The sequence below is a fragment of the Balearica regulorum genome, chromosome 2 (assembly GCF_011004875.1).
Source record: "Balearica regulorum gibbericeps isolate bBalReg1 chromosome 2, bBalReg1.pri, whole genome shotgun sequence".
NCBI classification, from domain to species: domain Eukaryota; kingdom Metazoa; phylum Chordata; class Aves; order Gruiformes; family Gruidae; genus Balearica; species Balearica regulorum.
In genome coordinates, this window is record NC_046185.1 from 27,739,696 (window position 1) to 27,766,759 (window position 27,064).

At 40.1% G+C, this 27,064-nt stretch overlaps 1 protein-coding gene across 2 annotated transcripts; it reads left to right on the forward strand.

Moving 5' to 3' along the window:
* The first annotated feature begins 236 nt into the window (after positions 1-236).
* On the forward strand, positions 237-25,398 carry PIP4P2 (phosphatidylinositol-4,5-bisphosphate 4-phosphatase 2). Of its 2 annotated transcripts, none has more exons than XM_075743749.1 (7): positions 237-569; positions 6,521-6,666; positions 8,045-8,151; positions 9,924-10,047; positions 15,713-15,765; positions 22,585-22,675; positions 23,819-25,398. In XM_075743749.1, exons 1-7 carry the CDS (start codon positions 464-466, stop codon positions 23,960-23,962), a joined length of 771 nt encoding a protein of 256 aa, XP_075599864.1. In that variant the 5' UTR covers positions 237-463; the 3' UTR covers positions 23,963-25,398. The 2 variants fall into 2 exon arrangements, with proteins under 2 accessions (XP_075599864.1, XP_075599863.1); XM_075743748.1 differs by having other exon boundaries at positions 240-569; positions 6,518-6,666.
* The last annotated feature ends 1,666 nt before the right edge of the window (positions 25,399-27,064 follow it).

Consider the following 27,064-nt stretch of genomic DNA (forward strand, 5'->3'; position numbering starts at 1 on the left):
GTGCTACGGCCATCACAGACGGGCTGAGGGTCTTTCCCCCTCGGGGCACGGCTCCCCTGGACAGCGAGGAGGCTCCCCGGCCCGGCCCTCGCCTCCCCGCCGCGGACCCTCCTCCGGCGGCGCTGCGGCTGCCAGCAAGCCGCATTTAAGCTCCCCGGCCCGGGAAGCCCCGGCGCGGCGCGGCCCGGCCCATCGTAGCGACACTCCCCCTTCTGCTCCGCCGGAGGAAGCCCGGCCCTCCCGGCCTGCCCCGCTCATTAGCCCGTGACGGGGGGACGGGGGGAGGCAGGCTCGGCTAGCCTAGCCTAGCCTCCGCCCCGCCGTCCCTCCTCCCCGCCCCGGTCCCATTCATTCCCAGCCCCTTCCTTTGCGTTCCTTCCCCTTCCCCGGCGCTGCCGGCCCGGCCGCCTCCCCGCCCCACGCCGAGAGCCCGGCAGCGGGAAGGGCCCTTCGCGCCGCAGCCATGGCCGCCGAGGGGGTGGACGAGCGCTCCCCCCTGCTTTCCGCACCTGGCTCCGGCAATGTCACCCCGACCGCGCCGCCCTATTTGCCGGACAGCAGCCCCCGAGGTAAGGCGGCCGCCGCCGTCGCCGCCCTCTCCGCTCGCCCGGTGTCGCCGAGCCGCCACCCCGGACCTGTGCCGGGCAGGGGGGCGGCTGCCGGCCCGGGCGCCGCGGGTCTGGCGGCGGGGTGGGTCGGACAGGCCCCTCGGGGCTCGGTGCGGCCCTCGGGGCGGGGGGGGCCGGGCCCCTGAGCCTGCGGGGTGGGGGGGACGCGGCGCCTCCGCCCGGTTGCTGCGGCGCGGAGGCTTCCTCCGCCTTTGTCGACGGGCGAAGTTGCCCGCCGCGGCGGGGCCGGGAGCTGTTGGCCGGGGGGAGCCCTCGCCCTGCCCCGGCGGCGGGGGACGAGCTGGGGAACAACAGGTTAACGCCGCTCGGGGCCGGGTAGGCCGTGCTCCGCGCTCCAGCGTGAACTCTTCAAAAGGAGAAAAAAGAAAAAAAAAAAATGATTGTTTGCAGTGGTAGAACAAGCCCGAACCGGTCTGCTTATTGTAACTCACTCGCATGTCGTAGCTTGCAAGGTAATTGTTAGACTTCGGTTCCCCATTAATTAGGAGCAGGATTAAGTAAAAGGTCCTCAGCTATGAACAACAAAACTCAGTACAGCGAGCTGCGGGGTGGCATAGGTAGGGGGGTAACGCAGAATCGTCTCAGCAGAATAAAGTACGCAGATCTCTGCTTCATCTCCGGTGACCGTGCAAGTGTGCTAACCGGGAGGTGCCAGCCCATCGGCTCCTGTTCTGGCAGCCACACGAAAATAACGAAGGGGCTCTGAGCGGTGTGGTAGTTGGAAGTCCAAAACCACTAGGATGTCCTTGCAAACACATTTCAAGGCCGTAGATGGTTTTGGCGTTATCTTGAAAGCAAGTCACATTGGTTGCAAATCTGGGATCGTAGCTTAAAGATACGGTATTAACATTCTTTTACAGACTCAGGAAAATCATCTTGTTGATCAATACTGAATATTTAGTAAGTAGGTGAAAAAATTTTACTTAGAAAATATAAATTGGGAAGTTTACAAAATACATTAGTAGTTTGGGTTTTTTCCAGTTAAACATTTTAGAGCAGAAAGCGAGGGAGGAAGAAAGCTGAAGGAATCGAGACTAAATAAGATTAGTGTAGCTTTGCTAGCAGTAGCCTTTAAAATGTAAGATTACAGTCTTGATCTCACTGGCTCCAGTGTGTTGGCCCTTTCTTAAGGGTTTTGATGTAATTGTATAATTTTATTGCATATGTATGTAACTAGAATGCTATGAGTGAGCATCTGTCTGTTTTGAATAATATTTAAACCCGTGGAAAGCTAGTCCTCTTTGCCTTGATATAAAAATGTATTTCAGTTGGTGCTGTAGCTGGTGTTGATTGTTCACTTTCATTTGAATTGCACAAACTAGTATCAGCCTGAAAAACAGCAGAGGGTTTTGGGGTTTTTTCAATCAAATTGCGTAGGATTGGCATAATCCCTTAAGTTTTCTAGTTTAAAACGAAATCCAGAAATCCACCTTAAACTGTTTTAGTCTTAGTAGTCTGTATCTTGTAACTATTACTTTTGTGTACATTTCAATCTATTTTTTAAAAAGGTCTTTACAGATTTCAAAAGTAATGAAAATGCATTGGATCAGTGACTCTTGCTTGAACCCTGGGTAAAACTCGTGACCCGGCAACAAGCTAGTCCCCAAATACTTATCTTGGTTGGCAGCCATGTCCTGCTGCGCCTTCGGTCCACACCCGTAAATCCTGTGAACTAGCTTGGCACTGGTGGTGCAGTGTGGTGCTTGAGATAAGTGGCTTGTTCCCTAAAGTGAGGAAGAACCATAGAGCTTTCTTACATGTCAAACATCTCCTCACAAGTTGAGGATCTCTCGTTTGATCAGTCCACGAGCAACCATGCTAGGTAGCTCTTCAAAACTGCTCTACAAAACTTACAAAAAGATAACCTGCAGAACAAGACATTGCAGAGCTGTGGCATAGACCCCATAGCTCTACTTTCCTTGCTCTGTCAGTTATCCTTAGTGAAAGGATCTATGCAAGCTAAACAACCTTTTTAGCTAATGGGTGGTCTATGTCTCTCTCTCTAGTGCATGTGTAATGTAGGGGGGAAGAAGCATTCTCATGGGGAGATGGGGTTTGCTTCCAAACCCCTTTCTGTAGGGCTTCCTTGCTTAACATCACCTGACTGGTGTGGAGCTGCAGAGGAAGGAGGAAGAAGCCTTTTGCCCTCCAAACTACCACCTGAATGTACATTAATAGATTTATCCCTGTAATTATCTACTGTGGCCAATATGTCATCCTCATCTTTAAATTAGAGGGGCCATGGTTTGACAGTAGCCTCCTTTTCCCTTGTTGGGCTGCAGCTGAGACCCAGCTGATCCTTTTCAGTGTAAACTGGTGGGTGGTTGAATCCTGGTGATGGCTCAGTGTTTGTTCCTAATGATGGAAGCAAGAAAAAAATCTTTTTGATATTGATGCAGGGCACAGTATTTAAGAAACTTTTCACATAGACAAAGAATGGAAGCATCAGCTCTGCTCCCTGTAGTAGGGTGGTTATTCAGTGTTCGCTTTTTTTTTTGTTAGGGGTTTTCTTCAGGCTTTCTCAGTTTTTTTAAATACCTCTCTCTGACACAGATCACTAACTCTTTTTCCCTCACCCACCCCCTCCCAGGTCAGGATAAAAAAAAATCTTTTTTTTTTTTTTAATCAGATAATGAAAACAAACTTGTTTCTGCTTGACTCAGGTAAGCTGTGAGTGGTTCCCTTTGGTTTCCACCCTTGAGATACCACGGGAGGGAAGTGCACAAGCACCACAAGGAATTTCTAAGGTTGATTATGTGATGTCTTCCACTGCATCTCTATCCCATGGGCGTGAGGAGGGAATTGTAGGTTAGAGTCAGATGTGCAGCATGGTAGGGCACTCTGCTAATCTTGCTGAACTAGTCGCTGTTGGATTTTATTTTTATTTTTTAAAAGAAAAACTGATAATGTAGTTGTAAACTGGTATGTAAGAGCAGGAAATTCAGTATCTCATTAAACGTGTCCTGAAACCTCTGATGCGTACATGAAACTTGCCTACCATCCAGTCACATCCAACATGATGGACCTTTATGATCAGGTTTAGATGTTATAGTTAGCCTGAAATTCAGGCTGTCAAAAAAAGTAATTCCAAACTGTGTTAATGTACTTTGAAACCTTTTTGTTAACAGCGAACTCTGAAACAATACCTTTATTTTTCTTTTCACTTCCCTCCCCCCTATATACTTGTCTTTAAACTTAATTTTGGTGGCTTTTGCTGGTTTGTTTTTTGGAGCTCTTTCAAATGTGCTTTTTCTTTAAGCATGAAGGTTGCAGTGCCAAGATACCTCCGGCTTTCTGCTCCATAGCAAATGTTATTTGCTGCAGCACCACTCTAAAAGCAGCCATTATTCGCTTGCTATCTGCAATTTGCTGAGCCAGCAGGACAGGAACAGTGAGGCTGCTTACCTGGAAGCCGAGCAACTCCAGTATGAGGCTGGAGAAGTGGCTGGCGGTGTCTGTAGGTGCTCACTCACCTCATTTAACTAACTTTCAAAATCCTAAGAGTTGTCAGGTAGGGTATGGAGTATTATAAATGTCTAGAAGGGCACAGCTGCCAGTTCTCAAAGTATGCGAGGATCACGGAAAGCTGAAAGGCTGGAGGGTGGGTACGTATCTTTTTACTTTTAGTACCCTTCAAGATACTGTTTGCCTTTCCTTAGTACAGCTGCCCTGTGCCTAGCTGGTAGAGTTGAGAAATCGCACTTTAAATGGAGAGGACAAAGCAAAGAAGTTCTGTAACACGATTGTTGCCTTTCAGAAAAGCAACCTCGAAGCTGGGATTGAACCATAGCAGTGTCTTGACAGAGAGTTTGGTATTCGGTCTGCTAGACATGCCTTTTGTTTTATGGCTATCTATTCTCCTAGCCACAATGTGTGTCAGCTGCTTGCTATAGGAGCAGTTAAGCAGGCTGCTTATGGCCAAAACCCCCTTGCAGCAGCCTTGACTCTGCCACTCACAACTGAGATGCTGCTGTTCCCATCCTAATCTCAGACCTGGTTTCTGCAGTGATCTAGTAGGCTTGAGATTGTTCCCAGCTGCCAAAGTGTGTGGGGGTTGGGGTTTTGTCTTGCATTTATTTTTGTTTGTTAATATCTTGTAATACTCCTCTCTTGCATGTTGCAGTCTTGTACTGAAAATAGGGTATTGCAGTACTGCAAAATACTGTTAGTCTTAAAACAGTATTTTTTATTTGCTGTATTTTCTCAGAGTGTAATTCCTCAGAAACAGAAAAAATCAGAACGCTCTAAGTTACCTAGTATTTCTTAAGGACATTGTTTTTTGTAACCGATATATCAAGGCTGAAGGTGTGATGTTCACTTGCTCAAGTAATGGAGCATCAGTTTCTATGATGACTTCAGAATTGCATTGCTACATATAAGTTAATTTTACTTCTCATCTGAAATAGTTCAGGTATGTTGGGTGTGATTCTGAGACCCTGAAGGTGCCCACCTTCCTTCCACTGCCTCTGTGAGTTTAAAATCAAGTACAGGTCCTGACCTTTTGCAGGCCAAGTAGCAGAGAGAGCACTGAACAGCAACGCTGCCTCAGAGGTTTGTGATGATTTTTGGATCTGAAGGGCAGGCAGGGTTTCTTATATCCCTCCAGCTTATGACATTCACTTTAAAACAGAGTGAAGGAGTGATAGATGAGTGCTTTCTTACAGACTTAAATTTAATAGTTGGGCTTGTCAGCTTTGATTTCAGCCTGTGATTTCCTTCACCACCCCTCCAGCAGACATTGCTCTGTTCAGTGCTGTTTGTAAACTGAAAGTAGGTTGATCTCTCATTGCTTCCCTGAATATTTTGTTGATTGCTTGGATGTAATTATGAAATCATTTATTGAAGTCCAAGGCTAATAATTTCAAATTATTAGTATTAAAAAAGTTAGCTATGAACTACTAAATATGCCCATTCCTTGTTTGCTTACCTGAAGAACCCTGAACTTCTTGATGAAATAAAAGTCGGTACTACTGCGTGCCAAATAATTGTGGTAATAAGCTTGTGAGAAGTTGCTGTGTTGAATTGTTTTCATTCCACAGATTCTTAAACTGAGAAGGATCTTGAGCATTTCTTCCCCAGTTTGCCATGGGCTCAGGACTGGCGAAGCTGAAATCTGTTCTTTCATGGGGGCCTGAGGCCATGATGTTCTCCCTTGTGTTAGCCTGTCTTAAGTGACTTAAAAATGCCCTTGTGCGTCTGTGCTTTGGATCGTGGTCAACAAAAATATTTGGAACCCTTAAAAGCAGAAGCTCTGAGGGCTCACTTCATCTTTTTTCTTCAAGATAGCATAATTTTGCTGTTGTTGCATTCAAAAAAAGCAGCAGTTCATGCCACTTCCCACCCAAGACCTGTTTCCTTAACAGGACTCTTCTGTATTTTCACCTGTAGTATTTGATACTATAAGATAAATAGTTGACTATGTTTCAGTCTCTCCAGATACTTGTAAATGCTGGTTATGGCTCTTCTGCCTACCTGTGTCTTGTTTTATCTTTTGGGTTTTTTTCTTTAGAAGCCAGTCTGGCTGCTGCTAATCCGTGGTGGGTTTGGGGTTTGTTTGGGGCTTTTTCCCGCCCCTTTTCTAAAGACTGTAAAAAGTTGGTTTGAAAATAAAGTTGCATGGATAAGCCTTTTGTCTGATCCGCTTTTCTGAGGTGCTTTACGGTGTGTTTGTGTTGCTGATATGCTTTATGTGGTAGATGTTCGGGTACACAGAAGTTATGGGGAAGGGGAAAGCAAACATGTTTGTCTTATGTTTATACTTACTATTAACTTCAATTTCTATTTTTTAAAAAAATTTTTTGAGGCTGTGACTGTTAGAGACTATCTTTGCTGATGGTCTTTTAGGATCCTGTTTAGTTTTTCAACTGAGATTTCCTGATCTTTTGCAGCAGAGCTTCCTCCTCCGTATACTGCCATTGCAAGTCCAGATGCCAGTGGTGTTCCTGTAATAAACTGCCGCGTGTGCCAGTCGCTAATCAATTTGGATGGCAAGCTACACCAACATGTGGTTAAGTGCACAGTTTGCAATGAAGCTACGGTAAAATGGATTTTTAGCTTTTTCTTTTTGTGGAGGGAAGTGGTGGGGAGGTAGAAGTACATCCTTCATATCCTCACCTACAAAGAGTGAGTCCCTTCCTGCCATCCCTGCAAAGGATCTGTCAGCACAGCTGGCAGCTGGTGTAGATGGTGTGCAAGTTCAAGGGTTGCTGGCACAAGGATGGCTATAAGCAGCTCAAATCTTTGTGCTGTTGATGAGGCTGCATGGGACTCTTTCTTGTGAGGCAGAGAACAAAAAGCAAAGATGTTGTTAAGTAATTACTCCTCTGTAAAGAAAGATGAATCTGGTTTTGGTGGGGTGAAGAGAAATGAAGAATTGAATTATTTTAAGAGTGGGAGAAACACAATAACTAACCCACATCTTTCCCTGGATGTCTGCTTCCCTCCTGCAATACTGCAGTCAATTTGTTAGCTTGCTAACAAACCACAACACAACAATTTTGAAATGCAGAAATTGTAGGTTCTGTTTCACTGATCAGAGACCTTTTTGCTCTGCCTCCCCTTTTCTTAATTCAAGTCTTCAGCTTTCGGCCTCCTGCTCTATTTTTTCCTTCCTGCCAGTTTTAGTTTCAGAATCTGATATTGCAGCACTCCACAGCTACTGGGGGCTGAAGAACACTGGATTGGATTTATTTTATGAAAAGAACTTAAAATTATGTCCAGAAAACAGGAAGCCTTAAATCTGTAGGAAAACAGCTTTTTTTTTTTTCTTCCACTTAGTAGAGAACCTGCTATTACTAGACACTTTCCCTACCAATATATAGTATTTCAGGCCAAAGAAAGTATCTTGCAGCTTTTGAGACTTGTGACTTGCTGTGTGAAAGGGACTCAGAAGCTTGACTTGCAGGTTACAGAAAGATAACTTCAGTACGGTTTAAAATAAGATGACAGTTCAGTGATGCCTGCATAGACTCTTAGTCACTAAGAGGCAGACTGTATCCTTTCACTGTTGAGTAAAGCTGTTGTATCAGGCAAGGAGGCTTGCTTGATGTTTTAACTGTTTTTTAAAAAATATATTACTACTAGAGTTCACATTTTAAAAAAATAACTAAACTGAAGTCTTGAATTCTTCATTGCTAAAATATGATTGGTTTTTCCATAAATTTGCAGAATCTCTTGTTTGTTCTAGTGTGGAAATTTGCACCTCTTTCTCTGGGCGGAGAGAGAAAATTGATTTTTGTCTTGACTCTTAAGTTTCTTCCAAGAGGAACTGTATTTCTCTGTCAGCAAGAAGTTGTCACTGAGGCTGTTCTGCTTTGTCATACTGTTATGGGGGAAAAAAGTGAATTGCTATGACTTCTGATGTGTGTTCTCTGGTGTTTTGTTGGTGTTTGGTTTTTTTTTTTTGTTTTGTTTAGCCAATCAAAAACCCCCCTTCAGGGAAGAAGTATGTTAGATGTCAATGTAATTGTCTCCTTATCTGTAAGGATACGTCTCGGAAAATAGGCTGTCCAAGACCAAACTGGTAAGAATGAAAAACTGTAAGTGCCTTGAGATGGTTTTCTTTAAAGCAATGTTCTTGGTGTTGAATATTTAAAACTGGAAGAGGTTCAAGCCTGGGCCTCTGTACGTAGAGACTTACAGAGCGTTACTGAATTACTGCAGAAACAGGTTGTGGTAGAGTCAATTTTGAATTTTTTTTGAAGGTAAACTTTAAAGAGGGAAAAATTTTCTTTTTTTTTATTTAGTGGTAGTCTCAAATGTGTGTTTCCCATTTTAGCTACTTTATAAGGAACAAATTGTATAAAGAACGGAGGAGGAAAATCTCTTGTTTCTGGGACTTAACATTCATAATTTCTTGCAAACAATTACTGTAAGCACACCGGTTGCTCACTTTGCCTAGTTAAGAGTGGGGACTTCAGAATAAAACAGGAGAGAGAGCAGTAGGTTGGCTTCAGTCCTGTCTCCCCTCCTTTGTTGTACTGAGTTTTCCATCTCCTCTCAGTTCTTGACTTTAATTTACACGTTTGTTATAGAAGAAACAAGTGCGATTGCTATAGTGAGTGTTCTTACCATTGGGTTTAGGGTGCTAGAGACCCCACTGAGGCAGGAGTAATTTGATTGTAAGTGGTGTAGGTCTAACAGGAAAAACTGAGATGAAGGCTAGGTCTGCACGTACTTGAATGGAAGCTCTACCGCACCGAGTGCCCTAGTCACCAGTCTGTTGGCTGTTATGGTTTTAAAACATTGTTTGAGACTAAGGGGGGACTTATTTTTTTTTTAACGCGGTGTTGGGGAAAATGTCAAAACATTCCAATTATTACAACTGAAGTATTCACAAATGCATCATGTGGTTGGTAACCAAGCTGAATCAGAAACTCCCTTATTTTATTTAAAAAGTCTCAAAAGCATATATCTGAGCAGTTTCCCTAAAATAGCCTGTGTATTTGTCTTACTAGAAGGTGAGCAAAATTGGGGTACTTCAAAGGAGAGAGTTGGGAGTATGCCTTAAATGGAAGTCTCCAGATTGAAGGGAGGCCATTCAGAATACAATTTTGGTTGTATATGGAGAGAGATACTGTGCAAATTAAGTAATGCTTTAATTTTTCCCTTCACTTTTTGCATGCTAGGAAGTCTGATCCACATTCTGCTTTGAGTTGGTTAATTTGGGTACTGTCACTTTGGACAGACAAATTGTATCATTAAATTGGAAACACATTGAACATAAAAGCAAATACTTACAAACTGGTGGGTTGGTGGTTTTTTTTAAGTAAATTGATTGCATTTAGTCAACCTAGGGTGGTTTTCTTTTTTAGTTCTTTCAATTTGAATGGCACTTTTACTGTAGAAGTGTGGATATGCTGCTTATATTGACTTGGTTGTCAGTAGTGTAGGAAGGAGGAGTATCTGACTTGGGAAGGAGAACTAGGTTATGGAAGAGTCCTTACTCTTTCTACATGTTTCACATGGGTATGTAAATTCCAATTCATGGGCTTGCTCAGCCTGAGTATTAAGGTTTCATTTTCCCGAGGAGTGTTTCCACCATATGATGGTGAGTCTTTGATCTCTATGGGGTTCTGGCTTGCCTGGCTGATGTTTCAGTTTTGAAAACATTTTCTTTCACTGTAAAGGAAAACACTTTGGAGAGAGACCAAAACTGGGTGCATCATCTGTTTAAAAAGCAGATTATAGTTTAAAAGTGTAAAATATTTAGTAGTGACTGAGCTAATTGCTTAAATGCATCGTTCTTCTCTTTTGCTAGCTTAATTACATGTACATCTAATGTTCTTAACACAGTAGACGCATCATTACTCTTGGTCCAGTAATGCTGATCCCAGAAGAGCAGCCAGCTCAGCCTGCCTTACCAGTTCAACCAGATGGAACTAGAGTGGTATGTGGGCACTGTGGAAATACATTCCTTGTAAGTAAAGCACCAGATTCTCCTTCTCTCCTCGCCTTGATATCGCTCAAGCTATTTGTTGTAAGCACTTTTAAGAGCATATTGCCTCTATGGCATCATTGAGAAACTAAAGTTTCTTCTGGGCTTGTACTGCTCTGGATGTATGGTCTCTGGTTATCTTTACATGCATTTCAAGAAAACTTCTAACAGGCTTTCTGTGCATGCATGGATAAAGCCCAAAGCCAGTCTTACCACTTAGTGATTTGAGAGCGGACAGTGCTAGAAAAAGAAGTTATGCTTCCAGGTTCTGTTTAGACTCACCACGATGGTTATGTTCTGCAGTGGCTAAGACAGCAGTTCTACTATTGCTGTATGGACCCCTGAAAGCTGTTTGTTATAGCACTTGCTCTTAGCATATCTGACAGTTGTTACAGAACTAGAGATTTTGGGTTATGTGCGAGGCTGAAAGTTGATCCCATTTTTGAAGTGGAAGGATGCAAGAATACTCTTTTGCTGTTGAACTGTTTGCAGCCTTTTGCATAGATAAGGGGCTGCCATACTTAAATTCTGATTTAGGAACAGTTTCTGAACTACACCAGTTAGCCATTTCCCATAACTCACAAACTTGCCAAACATTCTAGCACTGCTACATGATGAAGCTAAGTGGCACAGCTGAAGGGTCTGCACAGTCACCAGTTACATTCCTGAAACAAAGGATTGTAAGATACATAAAGGCCAGAGAATGCTCAAGTGCATTTTGTGGAAGAAAAAGGAAGCTTAGGGGATGGCAATCCATGTTGGCTTGTATCCACAGTGAGAGAAGGGTTTGCTTGTGATGGGCTCTATAATGGAATAGACTTGTTCCTTCAAATCTTTACTTCAGGTTTATGGATCAGTGAGGTGCGCAATAAAGGCTTAACTACTGTAGTAGATGAGGTACGTAGGGAGCAAGTGATGGCTTTTACACTTTTTTTTACAAGGCAACTAGGGATTTGATTATGAATTTACAAGTAATACAGTATCTGAGAAACCATTAGAGAGATGCTCGAGAAATATTCTATCTACTAATTCTGCCTATATATTAAAAAAACCCCGATATTCCTTTTATAACCCTTGCTAAAGAACAGTAGTCTCTAACTGGAGATAGCAAGAGTGGGTTTTCTGTTTGCTTTTTTAAAATGTAAATCTATATATGACCTTAACTAGTAAGAACATTGTATGCAATATAGAATAATGTTATTAACAGAAAACTATTTGATGTACAGAAGAAAAAGGCCGTCTCAAGTACATATTCTAAACCAGGCATCTTTTAATAAAAGTTACCTTTTCTTTTAGCTTTTTTTAAAAATATAATAGCATGTTACAAATTAAGTACCTGCACGAACACTGTAGTTTGATACAGAGTCATAATTTAATTTGGTAATGCAATTATGGTTTTTTAGCACAGCTTTAAAACTGCACAGGCAAAAACAGTAGAAGAGTTGCAGTATTAAGTTTTAATGTGGTCTCTTAACATAAAAGGCCATCTCTACTATGTGGTTTATTTTTATTTTTTATTAGGGAAAGTCAATGTTATGAAGTAAAATTCTCATTGCTAAATTATTGGCCTATCTTTGGCTTTCATAAGCATGGGAGTTTTATTTATCCCTTATTTACTTTGTTTAAGTGCAGCCCAAATTAAAGTAGTTCCTAGTGTAAACTACAGAACTAGGTGAACATAAGGAAAAAACCAAAACCAAACCCATAAAGGCTGTTTTTGCCCCTAACTACTAGATTATGCCTTCAAAGGCTAAGTGTTCTGATTTGGAATTTGTACATGTTACTTCATATCTAATGGTTGCTTTAGGGAACTGCATCATTTTGAACTTCATAGTCCTATCTACTGGTAAGACCACTTTACCACTTCATGGTACACCGAAACAAAACCCTCAAAATATTAGAAATTTGAAGCTTTTATTCTTTTATACTGAGTTATCAAGAAACAAACCCTTTTTTCTCTTTATGCAGCTTTCTTACCACTCTTCTGCTTCTACCTTTTTCTATTACTAAGTTTGAGATTCTGCAAATAATTTTTTTAGGTAAGAAAAACCAGGAAATTGCTTGGGTTTGAGAGTGAGCAGAGAAGCAAAAAGCAGAATTGTATTAGCCAGCCTGGAAACTCAGCTTCTGTGAGGGTATTTCTGCCCTTTGATATCTCCACATTGTAAAGCAAATATGTAATACCAGATGCATCTCTCAGCAACTCAGTAAGGTATCTCCTTTCCTTTACTTGGCAGTTAAAAAATAAATAAAATAGACAAGCAAAGCTAAAATCCCTGGGGTGGAAAAGTCAAATTGTCAGTTGCTTGTTCTGTGCTCTTTTAAGAGTATCAACTTTTTCACCACCTTTCCAAGATTTATTTTTTTTCCTCCTCCATATGAAAGCATAAGTATGGCCTGTGCTTTCCCTGTCTCTTCACGTGGGGGATGGTTTTTATAAATTATTAAAAGCAAGCCCCATGCAATGGAGTGCCTTAAAGTTTTGCTGGCTCAGCTGCGAGAATGACTTAGTACTGAAGTGATACTGTAGCTGAACTATCACTAGTTATTTGCATTTTGTTCATCAGATTTTTTTCCTTGGGTAACCCAATTGGAGTCTTTTCTGTGTTAACATTCCCACTGTTTCTGGAAGATTTGGAGTTCAGACAAGTGGAAAAAGTGGTAGAACAGAAAAGGAGGGCAGGATGAGAGTTCAGCTGTCCCGCTGAATTGCAATCTGATCTGGTTTGGGCGTTTTTGAGAGCTGCTGGACCTGGGCTGTAGCTGGGGGAGTTGTTTCTACCAGCAGCAAGTCACTCCCCACAACCCTTATCCCAGGGGCCTCTCCCTGTGATGATGTGTGGCTGCGGGAGGCTGAGTGCCTTTGGAAATGGTGGCAGGCAGGGGAGGGGTGTCCCTGTGTGTGTGTGTCCCCATTGTCCCCGTCCCCCCCGCCACCTTCCTGCTACCATCCTGCTTTCATGGAGACCCTCAAGGACAAGAAGCCAGGAGCAAGCTATGTAAGCTGCAGGCTGTATTTGTCAGTTGTGCTCTGTCAATTTTACTTTTCATATTTGATTAGTTTAAAAAAAAAAATCTTCTAAAATAATTGAATAGAAAACCCTTCAAATTATTTAGAAAACGAAGAAATGTTTTAATCTGCAGAAGTATTTTGCTTTCCTAGAGGACCTGGGAAGAGCAGAGGGGAAGCTTTTCTGGTAGAAGCAGCTGTATGTAGGGATGTGTATGTATGTCTTTTTTTTTTTTTTCCCCTCTCTGTCTTGCATTGAACACATTGAGTGCTATTTTAGGCTCAGAAGGAAGAAAGCTTGACATATTCTTTTAGTAAATCCCTTGATGGATGTCTAGTTTTGTCCACAGTTTAAACACTTAGGAGCTCTCTCAAATCCTCATCTGTGTTTCAGTACATCTAACCAGCAATTTTGGCTATTATTTATTGTTTCAGTGGGAATAATACAGTTTGTATTGTTGGCAGGGAGCTAAATCTCACATAACTGTAACTCAAGTTTTCTTAATGACATGAAACAAGATTAAGTACTTTAAAGCACTCTTGAATATGAGTAAAAATACCAGCTTTAAGTATGATTTAAACTTCTCGTTAAACCCACCAAAAGTCTAAGAATTAAAATGTCCATGAAAATAACCTTTCCCTATTGTGCTAATATGATCTGAATTCTTGTAGTTTGAGTGTCTTTTTGCACTTTTGCTTTTTTTCTGCAAGTATTTCAAGTGTGTGCAGAAGGCATCATAACAGTTAGTGCTTCTGTTACTTCCAGGTAACTCAAAACAGATTATGGGTTTTTTTCCATCAAAATTTGGATCTCAGATGCATTTGTGTTTGATTTTCTATCCATTAATAATTACAGCTAGTAATCAGAGATCTTAAAATAAGTAAAACCCTAGAAAGATCATTAATGAGTAACTTTGGAAATCAGGTTGCCTACCCTGGATTAAAACTAGTGTACAGGAACAAAGTTGAATTGCAAATGCATAAAATTTAAGTCCTGGATTTAGATTTGCTTCTGTTTCTGGAATTGCAGTTTAAAAAGCTGAAAGAACAGCTCTGAAGAGACCTATCTCCATCCCTTTCCTGGTACTGACAACTGCACCATATCCCACTTTTGCTGTATAGAACTAAGCTAAACTGCATAGTTTTTGACAGGGATGCAGGCAAATAGTTAACTTGCTCCTCTGGTAGGAACGTGGAAGTAGAATTAATGTTCCCAAAACATGTTGCTTGGGTGGGGAGTACTTACAGAAGCTTTCATTTTATTAAGGGATAAAATACAGCTATGCTAAATCAATTCGGTCAAGTCTTTGTAAACAAATAAATTTTAAAGAACAACTGTGTAACTGGTATTGTAATTGGATACTTCAGAACCAGTAAAATAAATGATGGATTTTTCTTAGTGGAGAACTAGCCCCGTTAGAAGTAAATAAAACTGAGGGAGACCTTCAAGAGGCAGGAAAATGCACTCTAAATACTACAGATCAGAACCTTGCTCACAGCTAAACCTGCTCGTGCTGGCAAGGCATTTACAAGCCACATCCTCTTTCTTTGCACATAAAATAATAACTTCTCAGTGTTTAAGCGGTGCTGTGCTGTAGCTGGGTCCTGTTTTCTATACAAGGACGGGCTCTGATTTGTGTTTGTAGCAGTTACCACAACACTTGTCGCTTCAGTAGACTGACTTCTGATTTCTTACAGAAATAAGGAAGATCCGAATGGAGGCATTGGTGGTCTGTGCTGTAGCTTCTTCCCCTGCTAGTAACTTGCAGTGTGACTTTTGCAGAAATTGAGAGGAGAGTAGAATGATATTTAACCAGGAAGCTGTGTTAACTACCTCCAGTTGAGAAATTGCAGCTCTCTTCTGCTGCCTTACAGTATAACTGCTTACAGAGCAAAGAACAATAATTGTATCCCCTTATTCAAGGCAAACAGGTTTTAAATACTTGTATTATCCCAGAATGAAATTTAACAAAACCTGTTGTTTTTAAATGAGTAATTGCTGTATCCTCTGGTTGAGGTAGTTCCAGGTGTTACTTTTGCTAAGGCTGTTTACCAAATAGGTTTTAGCCTGTGCATGGAAGGTTATGACCATACCATGTATGGTTCTATGTATCACCTTTTTAAAATGTTGTGTAAGTAGCCAATAGGGTTCTCTGTTTTACAGATATAAAACTTAGAGAGACATCTATTTTCTAAAATATTCTTTAGCTAATCTTTCTCTGCACACTTAACTTAGTTATTGCAAATGATGCAAGGGTTGGGGAAAGATGGGAAAACGTATCTATGTGTAATTGTGCCAAAGAAAACACGCTTATTTTGATTCAGGCTATATTCATAGTCATGGAAGTAGGAGAAAAGAAAGTATTAATATTATGTTGCCCATACTGCGCCTGTGGATGAAACCGCATTACGTCAAGCAAATCTTGTAATACTAAGGCAAGCCATGGGAAACTTTCACATGGAAATCCCAGTCCTGTGTTGCCACTGACAAAAGGGCATCCCGTTTACGGAGGAAAGCAAGAAACAAGTCAAAGAAAGCCTGAGAAGCAAAATGTTTTCACAGTGACATTTAGCATGAAGTACAACAGGCATTTTCTCAGGCTGGTTTTTCAACCTTTTTATTTTTTCTTTTTACAGTGGATGGAACTGAGGTTTAACACACTAGCAAAATGCCCGCACTGCAAAAAAATGTAAGTTCTCTGAAAGCAAGGTTATGTATATTAACTGTTAAATAAGTTGCCAATGTATCTTCCGTAAAAGTCTTTGGAGTAAAATGTGTCTGCCATGCTGATTATTTTGCCACGCTCATCTGAATTTCAAGGCTAAAGAGTATGTTATGTGCACATGAACTCTCCGCTCTGCATGCACAAATCAGTAACTTTGACAAATCCAACCTGCATTTATTAAAATAGTCTGATTGAATCGCTAGAGGCAAAAATAAGCTGCTAACAATAGACAGGAATGCGTTGCTAAAATTAACAACTTATGTCCTTGAAATTTTACCACTTCATGCAGTTAATCAGATGTCTTGTTTAAATGTAGAACTTGAATTGCTTTATTGTAAAAGGAGGAAAGGAAATAATCTTGTCTTAATTTAAAAGAGGTTTTACTGATTTCATAAACTCAACAACTTGTGTTAAGTATCTTAATGCATTAACTTGTTTAATGTTTATGAATTACTGTGGAATAACTTGTGTCTAATCATTTGCTATTACTTCAGTAAGAAGGAGAAAAATTTGAATACAAGAGCTGTAAGAGCTTTTTTATGTTTTGGGTTTTGTTTCAGGCTTTTTTAAATATTTGTTTGGCCTTTCTTATTTAAGGTTGGGAATACATAGTTTGAAATGTTGTTATAAGCTACACTACTAACATACTTTTTAAATTTGTATGGAATCTCAACCACAGGGTGTGAAATAAGACTTAAATACTACTTCTTTTGTCCTGCTAATATATTTTAATATTTGTCTTCCTTTGATATGCAAGCGCGACTTCCAGTTAAAGGAGCAAATGTGTTTTCCACTGGGAATGGAGAACCACAGCTGTGTTGCATGTTGTAGGAAAACTAGCATGTCCCTTAGGAAGCAGAAGGTTTAGGATAAGTGTACTGTAGATGTTGGCATGGCCTACAACAGCGATTGAAATATTTTACTGGAGTATTTGGTAGAGAAGTCAGTCTAGTAGTATGGTTAACCTCAGGAGTGTAACCGATCAAGTGTGGAGTAGTGGATGTGTTCTAGTTTGCTTAGGTTAGATAAATTCATGGTCTTGATGAGATGTTGCTTTGCAGAGATATCTTTTTTTTTGTTGTTTTTACTGACCTTGCATTCAAGCTTTTCAATCCTTGGGGGGAGTGTGTGTGGTCTTTTGTGGTTTGGTTTGTTTTTAAACTAATTGCAATTATGTTTTACACTTTATCATGTCACACTTGATGGCTGACCTCGGCTTTTTTCTTGACTCTCCTTAGGTCTAAATTATTTGCTGTTTAACCTTAAAACAACCCCAACAGTAACAAAAACACCCCACTCCAAGTGACTGTCTGAAAGTCATACCATGTGATCTTTTGGTCTGTCTTCTGTTAGTTTATGTTGTTTGTATTTTAAAATCCATCTGGAGTCTAAGAATTTCTTTGCACTTCATAGACAAAAATACTAAGCATGCTATCTGTATGTAGTAAAACCAGAGCATCTCTGCAGTGCAGTTTGTGAAAATTACAGCTTGCGTGGCAACTGAGTTGCAGAATACAAACCAAATCTTAGCAAATAGGCATTTCTGTCCTTGGGCTGAGGATGCAAACTACGGAATATTCTAATTTAGCTTTGAATGAGTTGCTTGGTGTCTTCCCTTGGTTTAGATGCGATGGTCAGGAGTTCTGCACTTCCAGCAGCATAAACATTTCTAATGCATGGATTTAGGGCACCACATAGGTGAGGCAGAGCTTTGAGTCCTGACAATGGAATAAACAACTGCAGTGACCTGCTGCTTTCTATCAGCCCTTTGTCAGAGGTCGTTGTACCTGTAGCCAAGTAGTTAGAAGGGAATGTGGGCTGCTTTATTTCAGCGTATTAATGCAAAACTTCTTTCATTAGTAGCTGACTAGTCAGATGCAAAACTATTCATTCCTTCTGTTGACTCGGTTGACAATTGTTACTGAAAAAAGGATACTGCAAACTGAGGGAAAAGACACCTTGAATCGCTGCAACAGTAGAAAGATGATATCTGCTGAGACTTCTAGGTTCTCAAATAATTGCTATGATTTTGGTTTCAAACATTTTTAAAAGTACAGTGAATATCTGCAAATAGGTGGTCACAAACAAGCTATTTGGATGATGAAGACTAGATCTTAATATTAAGAATACCTTGTCAAACTGCAGGGGAAGTTAAGAGTTATTACACGAAAAGGTCAATAACGAAACAATGTTCAGTGAAAATAAAGCAATTGTGCCTCAGTGTGTAAACAAAGGAACCTTTCATATCTGGATGTTGGGAGAAACAGGATCTTGGGTTTCTTGGTTTTAATCCCATCTGCTTGCCACCATTGCAGTCAGAAATTTATTATTTTGTGACTTTTTTTTGTCTGTGTTGTCAACATGTGTCCCGTCCACTGCCATCCCCCTTCTCCCGCGCCCCCCCCCCCCCCCGTCATTTTTATGCAAAATAACTTGGTAAATACAGGAAATTAGTTGTGATGCAGAGAATAAAATCACTTACTTGGTAAATGACCAAATCTCTTTGGAGACAGCCTAGAAATCTGATCATGCCAGCATAGGTAATGTGTTTGCAGATGCCCCACTGATGTGGTTCTGCCTGACGTAGGCCGTTAGTTGCATGTTATCTACGACATTGGGACAACAGATATAGCTAATGATGAAATTGTTGCAATATATTTTTGTTTTATAGTGTAGAGGATGACACCTGGGAATGGGGGAGAAACTGTTTCTTTCATTGTTTTAATGTTCTTTTGTGTTTCAGAATACAAAATACCAGATGTTTACCAGCCTGTTTCCCAAAAGAGTGAGAGGTTTAAGGAAGGCTTCTGGTATTTTACTCATTTTATGATGGAGAAGAAACAGGAACTGGTCTTTTTTTTTTTTTTTTTTGTCTGTTGCTGTCTTTCCCAAGCTGTATATTAAATCATCTAGAAAGTTCAGGATCATGAATTTAGTTAGAAGAGAGAATTGAATGGAACCAGATTTTATTTTAGAATGCCAAATCTCTCTCTTTTTTTTTTTTTTTTTCCTTTAGAACCTACTTATTTCTCTTTTTAAAGTCTGACAAAATTATGAACTGTAATGAGTTTATAACACACTCTCCCCATAAACTCTGCAGGACCTTTAGGAAAGAGAGAGATGTTGGAACCCTGTCACTGCTCTGGACGCTAGTTGCAGCACTGCTATTCATCTTCAAAATCTCAGCATTTTGATTTTCCTCTTAAAAACCCTTGTAAAAGCATGTCTGAAATCCTGGCAATAATTCCTATTATTTGGAGCACAAGAGACCCTGTATTCTTTCCTGTGCTATTCCTTCAATAGCCTCTGTCCCTTGTAATGGTTTTCCCCTCTTCTAATTACTACCTGATGCTAAATTGGCTTTAGTGTCTTGTATATCTATTGCCACTGCCCAAAGGTCTGGCAGGTGCCTTTGCTTCCTTAGCAGCAGCTCGGAAAGAAAGAACCGCTGCCTTCTGGAGAGCTTTGTAGAGACTTCACCCCCACTAGTCCCACAATGGAAACAGCTGCTTCTGAGACATAAAAATGTCCTTTTGTCCCCAGTTTTAATATTTCTGAGTGTGCCTTTCAGGGTTGCCATAGTTGGTAGGTTTTGGGGTAGGGTTTCATCTTGCTTTATTCAAAGTTAATTTGGGGTTTTTATGTGTAATTTGGGGTGAGTGGAGGGAGACCTCACTGTTTAGAGTAGCCTAGTGGCTAATATCACTGTTGAGAGATGAAAAATAAATTGTGATTTACTGGGATCGTTAAATATTCCTAGTCTATTATGTGACTGTGGAAACTTAACATATTTATTTCATCTTTGCTTTCTGTAGAAAGAAAAAGGCAGTTAAATTAAGACGTTCTTTATATTTCCTTTTTGCGGTATTTGAGATAATAGTTTCTCTCCCAGCCTTTCCTACTGGATAGGAGGGAACAGAGCTTGAGAGAAATATGGATGGAAAAATAGACATGGCACCTGCAGTATTATGATTACAAAAACAAGATAATAAATCACATTGGTCTGAAAGTGAAGGCTTCTTTCCCAAAGTGAACTTTGTCTCCATGTGAAATACAGAGTGCAGTAAATATCATGAGTGATTTAGGTGTATTGAGCATGACATTTCTACCAGCTTATCTTAAGGTATCCAGCTCTGTAATAGAATTAACTTTCCGAGTACATAGCCAGGAAATCCTGCAAAGGAGGGAACCTAAGGTCAGGTTGGCAAGCTCAGTGCTTATCAGTTTCAGCTTCTGGAGATGTCTTTTCCCTGTCCCCTTTTATAAAATTTCTTTTGTTTGGGGTGTGTGGTTTTTTATTTCTTTTTTCCTCATGTAACTTGGAATCAGACAACATACCCCTCTTCTAGAATGGCTGTAGAAGTATTCAGGGTGGATTTTGGGAGTGTGTGGTGAGGCTTTTGGTAAGAAGTAATTTCTTCTGTGAAGTTAATGAGCAGAACAGTTTTGGGACTTTTCTAAACATGTCTAACAGATGGCTTGTGAGTGGTCACTGCACTCAACCCTTGCCTTGCAAGATGAAGCTCAGCCTGTGCATGTTGGCTTGAGGACTGTGGTGGGGTTTTTTTCTTGAAGCATTTTAGAAATTCCTTGTAAAGAAATAATATTGGAGTAAAGCTGCTTAAACCAATCTATTTGAAGGCTTTAAGATGAATGCTTAAAAAATTCTAGTCACATGCTAAGCATATGAGGCCTTACTATGTTGTTAATTAACTGGAGCCAGAAATTTGGTCAGTCATATGACAGATGTACTCTTACAATAGTTCAGCAGTGCTTTCTTCTGTTACACGTTATCTTGAATATGTTGAACTATCATGAGATTAAAATGACTTTCCCTTGCATGTGTGAACACAGAGTACAAGCATCCCAGCAGTCCAAAGGGATGTTGATCTTCCAGAATGGGATGAAGTACTTAACTAATGATAGCATGCTTCAGGATGATTCAAAATGACCTCTAAGGTAGATGGTACTTGTTTTATGAAAGCACCTCTGCCTCTCTAGTCCTTTCAGCGGACCCACATGTTCACTGTGTTTCAGTGGAATTATATCATGTTCCTATTTTCCTCATTAGTGTAGCTGTATGTGATTGCAAATGTGTGACTCAAGATGTATTTGCTAAACAAGGCTGAGCTTCTGGAGTATCTTTTTCTAACCTGTAGTAAAGAATGTAATATTTTATTTGCATTTTATAGTCTGTTAACTGAAGCACTGTAATAATTAGCTTAACGCAGCAGGTAGAGACAAAGCTGTCTGTCTTAGAGTTCATAGTCTAGATGATGAGTGACAGAACTTCCAGGGAATTTATTTACTGTGGTTGTCAGCAGTGATTTGTGCAGTTCATGTAATTGTGGTAGAACTCTGAAAGAAAATCAGAGAGTAAAAAGAACTTGTCATGTTTTTGAAGTTACTAAAACTGACTTAACCGTGTCTAAAGAATTTCATAGAATCATAGAATAGTTTGGGTTGGAAGGGACCTTAAAGCCATCTAGATCCAACCCCCCTGCCATGGGCAGGGACACCCTCCACTAGACCAGGTTGCCCAAAGCCCCATCCAACCTGGCCTTGAACACTTCCAGGGATGGGGCATCCACAGCTTCTCTGGGCAACCTATTCCAGTGCCTCGACACCCTCATAGTGAAGAATTTCTTCCTAATATCTAATCTAAATTTACCCTCTTTGAGCTGAAGGCCATCCCCCCTTGTCCTATCACTCCATGCTCTTGCAAACAGCCCCTCCCCATCTTTCCTGTAGCCCTCTTCAGGTACTGGAAGGCTGCTACAAGGTCTCCCTGGAGCCTTCTCTTCTCCAGGCTGAACAATCCCAACTCTCTCAGCCTGTCCTCGTAGGAGAGGTGCTCCAGCCCACCGATCAGCTTCGTGGCCCTCCTCTGGACTCTCTCCAACAGCTCCATGTCTCTCCTGTACTGGGGCCCCCAGAGCTGGATGCAGTACTCCAGGTGGGGTCTCACAAGAGCGGAGTAGAGGGGCAGAATCACCTCCCTCGACCTGCTGGTCACTTATCTTTTGATGCAGCCTAGGATACCGTTGGCTTTCTGGGCTGCAAGTGCACACTTCTGGCTCATCATCATTGAGCTTCTCATCAACCAACATGCCCAAGTCCTTCTCAGGGCTGCTCTCAATTCATTGAAAATTTTTGCTTTGGAAATGTTGAACACAAAACTTTTTTTTAATGTTTGTGACTAAAGCCGTTTGGGTTTTTTATCTACAAGAAATGGGGTAGAGTTAGCCACTCTACAGTATTAAGTAAACTATTCCAGGAAATAGTGCAGGTTGTTATTGTTAATGACATTTAGGGGTGGTAGAACTCATTTCCGGTTACTTAGATGCAATGAATGTATTAAAACCATGTATTGATGTATTAAAAGTTTCTAAAGGGTGTCTTACAACCTACATAGAAGCTGCAACGCAAATTGGGTTTTGCAATCCAAAGGCTATTCAAGATACTTATCTGGGTGCACTGTGGATGTAGGAGGTAGACACACTCAAACTGTAGGTGCGGCACCACTCTTTGTTGTAAGCATGTGGATTTTTTAGATACCAGATAACTTTCACCAGTAGTTCCCTTTAAAACAAAGATGTGGACTGTGACTTTTACTGCTTGGTATAATTGTAGACTTTGCCTACAACTTTATAAACTTAAGATGCTGTGCGTATATTGCCATTTTCTTCTCTTTCCCCTATTTAGACTGAACGGTTACTATTAATGTAGTTCGGTTTTTTGCTGGTTTATTTTTAATTTAAAACATCATTTATTTTCTAACAGTTCTTCTGTTGGAAGTGCACTGCCACGGAGACGCTGCTGTGCATATATTACAATTGGGATGATATGCATCTTCATTGGAGTCGGATTAACTGTGAGTGATGTACTATGATATACTTGCAACTGTGTGCAGAGGGCTGCGTGTACAAAGGAGTTCCCTTGGTCAACTAGCTGCTCTTTCCCCTGCATTTGAGTAAAACCTAAGTTTATGTGGTTTTTGTCACCTCTATTAAAACCATGAACTTAATCATCTGAGTTAGCCAGAAAAATGAAATGTTCCTTGAAAAAAACAAAAAATGTTCTGGCACTTTGAGAGTCTTCTCTTCCTGATGTTAAATTTGACTCTTCATCTCTAAAAACTTCAGTTTCATGAAGAATGGTTTTATTTCACTGCAGAAATACTGGAACATCTTGCTGTTGCTAGGGCTCTTAAAACTGCCAACTTTCCAGAAATACCCATTGCTGTATAGCAGGCATGTAAGTTCCACTGCAGTGCTGGGGAATGGGATTCCAAAAGTTTGAAACGTGTTTGCCTTTTTATAATTTCTACAAGCTATAAGGAGTAAAACCAGATAATAAGGTATTTACAAATTAAAAGGTTCACATTGTTGTTACTCTGTTACTCAGAAAACTATCTGGTTTGCTTGGCTCTGAAGTATCTGGTACTGGTTACTAGAGCCACCTTTCTACCTGGCAGTCCCGGAAAAGTACATATGAGGAAATACCTGCAGTTGAATTCGTATGTGTGATTCTCACTATACCTCTAACTTATGTTATAACCTGAATAATTTTTCATGTGTGAACTTACATGAGTTATACAACGATAGAAGGATTTTCCAGTGTCCCTAATAAAAACAGTGAGAGACAGATTTCTTTTTAAATTTTCTTTTAACAACCTTGCTGAGTTTGAAAATCATTGAAAACATTTTGCCATGAGGTGTTCCCAGAGGCTTGTGTAGCCTCCATCCTTGGAGCTTTTTGGGACCCAGATGAGTTAAAACCCCGAGCAGCTTTGTCAGACCTTAGAGTTGACCCTGTTTTGATTGGGAAGTTGGCACTAGAGACCTCATGATGTCCCTTCCAAGCTCAATTATCCTACGATTGTTAAGCTAATAAATATCTGATTTATCTTCATCAGAGTAAAAAGGTGCTGAAATGCTTCTCCTTAATATTGTTTGCTCTTTTTTGAAGAGCAGATAGTGCTGTATGTTTGACACTTTTGTTTTCTCTTTTTTAGGTTGGTACACAAGATTTTGCCAGGCGATTTCATGCAACATACGTTTCTTGGGCTATTGCTTATCTCTTAGGTTTAATCTGCCTCATTCGAGCCTGCTACTGGGGAGCCATTAAAGTCAGTTATCCAGAGCACAGTTTTGCATAGAGAAATTGTTAGATTATAGTGGATTAACATCTAGTAATTCTGGATATTGCATCTTGGACACTTTTAAAACCTTTCCTGTAAGGATTCCATTCTGTTCAAAGTAGTTTTAAGACTGGGGGTCTCTAAGAACAAATGTTCATTGCACTACATAATATGCAAATAGTTTGTTTTGCTGCTAGATTCCCTAGCTCTGAATACTAAAGCTGTGTTTACATGTTCATAACTCTGTCTTTGTAGGTGTTGAATTTTATTTCAACAGACAGTATTAAGTTTTACATTTCCTTTGTTATGTTAAAATCCGTCTGCCATTTTTCTAGGTGATCAGTCAGAATTCAAAAGCAAGAGTGTTTATAAGTGTTTCTACAGTAGCTTCACATTTGTACTTAACATTTTACCTAAAATTATATTAAAGTGGCTTGCTTTAAAACCTAAGCAATAAGCATTTTGCTTGAACTGCTTACTGTATCTTTTGCCTAAGATCATAGTGACCTTATTCAGGAAATGAAAGTTATGAGTGTACTTTAAAAGACTGACACTGTTGTTAGAGAGACATTTGTAAACACTGTATGCTTTGAGATTTTTCAGGTAGAGAGATGCTATTTTGGTAGTCTAATTAAAATTTCCATTTATCCAGGATTGGATTTCAGTTAGGTTAAATGCTTTCTTCTCAAGGATCCTGGGACTTAGGTGTTTGGTTTTGGTTTTTTGGTTTTTAACTGGCAAATCCTAAAAGCCATGCTCGGATTATGGAACTTAACTCCGGCTATTCGTACGAGTTCCTTTACAGGGTCTAAGGGAAGCATTTCATACGACTTGTTTCATAATAGTTCAGTGTCACATAGGTGACTGTAAGATGGTGATGGGTTGCTCTTACTTTCCTCTGATCATGTCAGATTTTCCCTGTTTGGGAGAGTTATGCACTGGTCACTGCAAAGGGAGACACTGTAAATTCACATTAACTGCTGTAATAAGAAAATGAGTAAACTATTACTTGGACCATTCCATCAAAGTACATCTGGTCAATTTAGCACTGACTTGCTAAGAGAATACGGAAACAGAAAACTTTTTCTAATGATGTATTCACAAAGGATTGAGGGACCAGTTCTTGCACTGCCCATCTTTATAGTTTTAAACAAGTTTTTGCTAAATTTGGAAGGAATGTCCTGAGTGATTTAGACGACTGTAGTAATTTAGATAATGGGGTCAGATGGGTAAATTAATGTGGATGTTTCAGGGATACATGTAATTTAAATTATCTATGTTCCTGATAGGACAAAATGATATTCAGATAAGGATTTTGGAGCACAATAAATGTAAATGATCAAACTGTAAATGATTTGTCTTTGTATGATGCTAAATGTATAAAAGCAGTAGCTCAGGATTACAATGTACCTTTTACAAATAAACTAATAAAGAAATAAAGATTATTATTCAAACTTAGTATATTTTTTATTACTATATAAATAAATACACAAGTGGAAGAATTTCCTAGAATGATATGGGAACAACAAAAGTGTTGTGCAGCAGAGATGGGCTCTGCATTTTTGCCAAATGGCAGCCTCGGGAATATCAGAGAGCAAGAACAAGTTGCTGTTTTCTTGATGTTTTGAGAAGAATGAAGACGTAAATAAGGGATGAGACCACTGTTGGGATTATGTTGTCTTCAGTCAATGGCTTATTGAGGGGAATATGGTAATATACTGTCTTTTTTTTTCCCAGTGCTATTTACATCCCTTCACTGTAGGGATTTGCTGTGCTCATTTGCATCTTGAACCTTTGAATACTCTTTCCAGTTTTCTTGTATTTCAAAATAACTGCTTGCCCTCCTTGATGTCCTGAAATAAAATAGGCTGGGATTCCACAGAAAATCATCCACTGGTTTTCTAACTTAAGTGAGGGCAGGGAGCCTGGATATAACGTTACATTAATGAATCAAAGGAATTTGTAGGTTTTTTTGCCCCCCCTGTGTTAAGCTGTACTTTATTTCCTATCTATCTTGTGTTTCTTCTTTTTCTTCTTAACCTTTTTGAGCAGAAGGGAAGATAAATAATTCATTTTTGTCTGGATCAGGATAATAGCGTGATATTTGCTACTGCTTCCTTTTGCAAAGTGAAACATTGTAGTTATTTCTGTAAAATGAGATGTATTGTGTTGTTACATTTCAACCACATCTGGGTACATAAGAATCATCATATTTTAAATGTGTAAAAAAAAAAAAAAAAAATTAATGCTAGAATCTGAAGGGCCTTGACAAGGGACTTGAATAGATCTGGCCATTTGTGGAGCAGGCTTGTTTGCTGGCAGTCATGATGTTCTGTGCTGAATGACATCTCAAGCCATTAAAGTTTAGAGAAGTTTGTGTTTAAAAAAAAAAAAAACAAACACCAAAACAATCCTGTACTGTGCACACTGACCACTAGAACAACTTTCAGCTTTTATAATCATTTATTTTGTTGACTTTTAATAGTCTTTTCTTCAATGTATTATTTTTGTGTTAGATGGGGGAAGGAGCTACCTGAATTCAAAATAAAGGGCTTCTGTGCTTTCAAGTTTTTATCTTCCCCCTTCCCTTTTCTCCTCCTTCCCACCAAAGAGTTTAAATAAAAACAGAGTGGCGTTCACTAGGAAACATTTCAGACCTTAAACTGTGTTTTATTTTTTAACTACAAACCTACTGATGAGCGAGCGTTTCACTGGTTTTGTTTGTACTCATCATACGTGTTGGTAGGTCATCCTTTAAAAATAAAGGCTGGAACGAAGCGTTTCTGAAAATTAGATTGTGAACAGATCTTTGTCACAAGCAGCGTGTTGAAAGAAGCTAGAGGTTTCAAATCAGCCTGATAGAAATTCACCATGAAGTGCCTGGAGAAGATGCTGTAGTAACCATGGAGTGGGTATTGCTGAGAAATGGATGATGAGCAATACTTGCTTCTTGTATTTCATGTATTTCAAACATGGTGTACGTCTTCGCAAACAGAGGGAAAGCCAAGGCAGCATGTTCACGTCAAGTGCTAGAAAATCCCTGTGACTTAACTAGAAGGACTTGAATAATAAATAGCAGCATAGATGATTTGTGATGTTTGATCAATCTAGCTGCCTTTT